We start from the raw sequence: 6,042 nt of genomic DNA on the forward strand, positions 1-6,042 counted from the left end.
ATGGCTGAAGAGATTGAGTTTCTCAACAAGTTTAGGCGTTGCCTAGACTTAGTTGATGTGTGCGGCAATGGGTAAAGCCCTTGCGAGGGATGAGGGCAAGGTAGAGAGACGTTGTTCCTGTTGATGAAGAGAATTCAAGCCAAAGGAAAGATTTGTTATTTGTGGCTTGAATTATTTTCTTGTATTTTTAGGAAACCCATAATCCCTATAGGTTTAGAAAAACTCATTGTCCTAATAGATCTGGGAAAGGAAAAACTAGTGTGCTTATCAAATTGAAAAACTTTTCTCTTATAGGTTTGGGACTATTTGGGATCTCTCTCTATATATATATATATAGGTTGTAGTTGGGGATTGTATAAATTGTATTGTGTTTTCCTTCTCATTCATATTGAAAAACTCTCTCTGCTTCTGCCCCGAGGATTAGGCTTAGCCGAACCTCGTTAAATCCTTGTACTGATTTTTGTTCTCTATTTGCTTTGTCTGTGATTGTGTACTAGTTAACCCATGATATTCCGCAACAATATACTTATTTTTATTCGGACAAAGGTCGTTGCTCAACACCCCATATGGGGAGGGTGGGGGGGATACTTGCAGTTTAATGTAGGGCTAATTAAGTAGAAATTATAAAACATTGGTAATGCGCAAATCTGAATTAATTTGACGGCAATGACAATGGTGGGAAACCAAAATAAGTATTTACTTATAAAACAGCGTGTTTGAAGAATTTTGCTAGTAGTATTACAGCTGTATTCTATGCGATCGGTTACAAAGTAAAAGGGTGAGTTGTGTCATGTGCATGGTGCAGCATGACATGATTGAATTCTCATTTCTTCGTTTCAATTTTCGCACACAAGCTTTCCTATGGGAAAAGGCAAAAGAACCTAGAACTGAAATTCAGTTAAACATGTTGGAACCGACTTTGTACTTGACGATACTCATCATCTCATACTAAACACCATCTTCTACTGCTGTCATAATGATGCTAAAGTGATGTTAGCCAAATCTTCCAAACATCATTCAATTTAAAGACCTTAAGAAGATGGAGTAGCTTAAGAATTATTAATTGGTTTTAAAAGATTAATTGTGCGTAAACATAAAGGCAAACTCAGAATTTAAAGTTAGTGAATTAAGAATGAGCGTAATCCTATATACAGAGGCGGAACTAGCCTATTAGGTGCGGATTCGGCCGAACCCAGTTATTTTTCCTTAAACACTGTATTATATTAAGAAATTCATTAAATATGTATAAATATTTAATTGCGAATCCAGTAACTAATACAAGCTATGTGTTCAATGATTTCAGAACTCATAATAAATCCTAATTTTCTCTCTCTCTCTCTCTCTCTCATATATATATATATATATATATATATATATATATATATATATGTGTGTGTATGTGTATTTTAATATTTTATGTATACATACACATAGTTCGAGCGAAAAATATAACGAGCTTAGTGGAACTCATGGAACCCGATAATTGTCCTTGACGATTTCGTTAAGAAAATAAGGCTCGTCTAGATCACTATTTACTTACATAAAAAGTCGTTTTACAAGATATTTCTACCCCGATTTCTGATTCATTTCTTTCTTTGGATATTTCTGCCCCAATTTCTGATTAATTATCTTCCTTTTTCCAAGTATTTTGTCAAATAACGTGATTACTTCAAGGATCGCCTACATCCGTCCCACTAAACCCGCTCAAAAATAATTAAGTTTTCACTATTAGGGCTCCATATTTTATTGGAATGATGCAGGTTTTATGACTACTTATGTTGCAACTTTGCAAATATATAAATTTGGTTAAAAGAATGACAACTACCAGAACTATTTCCCAATCGTTTAAATACCCATACTTGTAAACAACTACAAATATGATATGCATTTCATCTTTAATTAATCATTGAAAGTACTTTGAAATATAAAAACATGTATATATAAACAGGTATTCCGGGTCAACCTCAACATGAAAACAACGCGTTATAAAATTATTTTAAGTTTAATTCATTTTACATATATTATGGAGAAAAATAATTTTATGTTATAGATGCAATTTAATCAAGAGAAAACTCATTGATGACAATATTAATTAAATAAAATTACACTTTCTCTAAGAGTTTAAATTTTTAGATGAGATGATAGGGTCCATTCACCTTTAACGAGACATAATGGGTTCAAGTCGTTGAAATAGAGATACATCTTGATAGATAACCCCTTTAATGGACTTTAAACAACACGAATTTGAATTAATTGAACCAGTGAATTCTAATATCGGACGGTTATAATCTCTCCATTTTAATTTGATTACCGTAGTTTGACTTGACACAAAATTTAATAAAGATAAAAATATTCTTGAAACTTCAAGTCTTAAATATGTCATAACATTTGTATGGCTATAATACTTTTGAAACTTGTACTCTTAAATGAGTCATAGTCTTTGTGTGGCTATAAACAGGAGCGGACCTACGCTATACCAAGAGGATTCACCGGCACCCATAAAGTTCATCAAAAATTTTATGTATAAAATTATATATTTTTATAAAATAGTGATATATTAGTGGCACCCTATATACAAAACATATTTTGATTGAATCCAAAATTACACCCAACCTTCGAAATCCTGGATTCACCTCTAACTATAAAAGGGCAATATAGAAATATATCAATAATTTTGAAATTGATTAATAAAAAAGACAAAATGAAACTGAAGGAATAAGAAAAACGAAGTTGCCTTGCGAACCACGTTTATTGTTAACAAACCACTATTTAGGGACTTCTGTTCCTCCTCAGCAACATTTTATTAATCTCTTTGTTTACAACATTTTCATTCCTCTTTCTCTTCTTCCCTAAGCCCTACTTTCCACTGCCTGCATATTCTCTAATTCCTCCTTCATATAAGCATCTCTTTTCTTCCTTTTCATCATCCAATAAGTGCTATCGAATATTTTACACTTACCCTATTTGCCAGCTTTCTTTCCTCTTCTTTTCATATTTACAAGGTTCTTTTTAGTGTTACATATTTGAAGCACTTGATTGAAGCTTATAGTCAAAAGATGGAAAACATCTCTGGATTTTGTGGAAATGAAGAAGAAATGGAATTGCCTCCTGGTTTTCGTTTTCACCCTACTGATGAAGAGCTTATCACTCACTATTTATCCCCCAAAGTTCTTGATAGCAGCTTTTGTGCTAGAGCTATTGGTGAGGTTGATTTGAACAAGATTGAACCCTGGGATTTGCCATGTAAGTACTCTGACATCTTTATCCAGTCGCAGATATAGAGTAGACGCGATAAATTTGATTGAACCCGCGAGTAACTCGAATCTTTTAAATAAAAAGTACATACATACTGATGCGAGTTTAGAACTTAAACTTAATGAATTCAACATTTAAATTGTTTAAAAATTATGGCCTTGGAATTTTATATTTGTTGAAATTTTGGTAACTAAATTCGTCGAACCCAGTAAATACAAGTTACATGTGCCCCTACATAGTTTATCTTCGTTAGATGATTTTTACTAGTGAATTCTTGAATTTCCCTAAATGTATTTTGTTTGATTTGAATATTAGGGAAAGCAAAAATGGGTGAAAAGGAGTGGTACTTTTTCTGTGTAAGGGATAGGAAATATCCAACTGGCTTAAGGACAAACAGAGCTACTGAGGCAGGGTATTGGAAGGCAACTGGTAAAGATAAGGAGATATTCAATTTGAAAACACTTGTTGGTATGAAGAAAACTCTGGTTTTCTACCAAGGGAGGGCACCTAGAGGAGAAAAATCCAATTGGGTCATGCATGAATATAGATTAGAGGCCAAATATTCAGTCCACAACCTTCCTCAAACTGCAAAGGTAAAGTCATTTTGTGTTCCCCTGTTTCAGGTTGTTGTAACTCTTCCATGTGAAATAAAATCAAGGGAAATAGTCAAATATAACCTCGGAATTTTAATTTTACTTTGTCCTTATATTTTGGGTCATTCAAACCCTTATGTTAGTAAATCGTCTCCTATTTGTCTTTGACTTTAATGAGCTCCAGTGTGGATTCGATAACACTTTTCTCTAAAATTAAAGTGGACCGATATAAAGAAAATCATATAACCAATCGTAATTAGTTAGTGATTGAGGTATAGTTGTTTTGACCAGTTGTTAATTTCTTTTTGCTGTTGTGCAGAATGAATGGGTGATTTGCAGAATCTTCAAAAAGAGTGCAGGAGGGAAGAAGATACATATTTCAGGGCTAATGAAAAACAACAATATAAATGACAATTCACTGTCTTCAAAGTTGCCTCCATTAATGGACATATCATCATATGACAGTCAAATTACAACTACAGCCACATGTAAAGGGGAAACATCTAACTATTCTCATGTGACCTGCTTCTCCAATTCAATAGAGGACCAGAAACCTCAAACTAGCTTGGTTGATGATTTGCGCACAAATAACAATCCTTATGTGGAGAATTTCCAATATGGGGACTTTGGTTTAATACAAGATCACTCCATACTGAGGCTTTTGTTTGAGAACAAAGAGTCAGAAGCAAAGCAGAATTATGATATGAGGGCTTATGAGGATCTTGAGTGTCTTTGGAATTATTGAATTTGAAAGAATAAAGACTGAAGAACAACCATTTTATTACTTTGGCGGGATTATTCCTAACTGTATATTTGTAATAATGGCGGGGTGATCAGTTCGACCTAGCATATGAAATGCAACACTTGTATGTATATAGTGTTTGTGTATTCTCAAAGTTGTTCCTATAATTTGACTACTTTTCTTTTAGGGTGGGATTGAATAGAAAAAGGAAAGTGAATAGAAGAAGAACACGTGTATTAATATGGAGGCGAACCCTAATACTCTTGAGGTTTAGGGTGGAAATTGCAACAATTAGTTGCAACTCAAAATCCCGAAGTTAGATTATTATAGTAATACTGATTGTGTATTGATGTTTCTCACCTCAAATAATACAAGTAATTATTGTATGTTAGAAGGAAAATGAAGTTCAATATTTGGTGCCACATATTTCTAGTTCCCAATAGGCACTTTTCATTGTTGTTGTATTAAGTTGGGGCTCAATGTTTCTTGATCAAATGTCACTTATGATTACATATATGTTTTTGTAAACTATTAGTTAGGTAAGTTGGTTAGATGTGAGATGATTTATTGAAGTTATATGTGGCTTTGCTATAGCCATCAAAGGTCAGTTCCAAAAGCATTTTTCATTCATCTTGCTTTAGAGTGATATTACAAATCATCAATTTGTATGTCTTAACTATCATTAATATAAAAGAGTTTTAAGTTACACACTGATAATGAAACCAATTTTTACACCAGTAGCCTTCCTATAAGTATTCTTATTCTAAGCAACTTCCCATTGTTAGGCCACCAACCCAGTTACTATGCCTCTAGTAAGTTTTCTACTCTGGTCAATTCAAAGGGTCATGGCTCATTTCGACAATAACAAGAAACAAAACCACTCAAGCTAAATTCATATTCTTTCCTTTTCTATCAATCTTATTTAATTTGTGTAGATAGGGATCACGTTTTTCTTTCATAGCGAAAATTACATAAATGACGTTGAAGTTAGTTTTAAGATTTCAAATTGATGAAAGCTATGTGATTTTCAAATGCTTACTAAATTTTCAAACAACTCATTCCTTCTTTCTTCTTTTTTTCACGGTGCCTGATACCTGTATTAGGCCATGGCTAATTCAAATTCGTGCTACATAAGATCCATTAAGGGTAAAAGTGCTCTCTACAAGGATTTTTCAATACCAAGGCTCGAGTCTGTGACATTTGGTCAAGAGTTAAGGGATCCTATTCATTTCTACACGGGTATCTGATCTTTTTCTTTCTTAATTTCAACAAAACATTTCCCATGGATCATCATGTTCTAGTTGAGAAGTACTTTAATCACATAGGTGTTCTTGGACGCTTATGTTTGACACTTAAACCATTTATACACATAGGGCAAATAAAAAAATGGGATTGAGACTATTTATGTAAATCGATTGTTGTAGGTGAGGGTTCTCTTTATTGCGGTCCCAT

The 6,042-nt window shown here is 33.3% G+C and overlaps 1 protein-coding gene across 1 annotated transcript; it reads left to right on the plus strand.

Moving 5' to 3' along the window:
• The first annotated feature begins 2,789 nt into the window (after positions 1–2,789).
• LOC104089665 (NAC domain-containing protein 92-like) lies at positions 2,790–4,990 on the plus strand. The gene is made up of 3 exons (XM_009594607.4): positions 2,790–3,243; positions 3,571–3,848; positions 4,168–4,990. The coding sequence occupies exons 1-3, from the start codon at positions 3,057–3,059 to the stop codon at positions 4,591–4,593; spliced, it is 891 nt and encodes a 296-aa protein (XP_009592902.1). The 5' UTR covers positions 2,790–3,056; the 3' UTR covers positions 4,594–4,990.
• The last annotated feature ends 1,052 nt before the right edge of the window (positions 4,991–6,042 follow it).

This window comes from Nicotiana tomentosiformis, chromosome 9 (assembly GCF_000390325.3).
Source record: "Nicotiana tomentosiformis chromosome 9, ASM39032v3, whole genome shotgun sequence".
In the NCBI taxonomy this organism is placed as follows: Eukaryota; Viridiplantae; Streptophyta; class Magnoliopsida; order Solanales; family Solanaceae; genus Nicotiana; species Nicotiana tomentosiformis.

What these genes read in the sequence shown, in the direction of transcription:
- LOC104089665 (XM_009594607.4), top strand. Translation starts at nt 3,057, where the DNA reads ATGGAAAACATCTCTGGATTTTGTGGAAATGAAGAAGAAATGGAATTG. An exon ending in TGAACCCTGGGATTTGCCAT is followed by an intron (nt 3,244 to 3,570) that starts GTAAGTACTCTG and finishes TTTGAATATTAG; the next exon opens with GGAAAGCAAAAATGGGTGAA. An exon ending in ACCTTCCTCAAACTGCAAAG is followed by an intron (nt 3,849 to 4,167) that starts GTAAAGTCATTT and finishes GCTGTTGTGCAG; the next exon opens with AATGAATGGGTGATTTGCAG.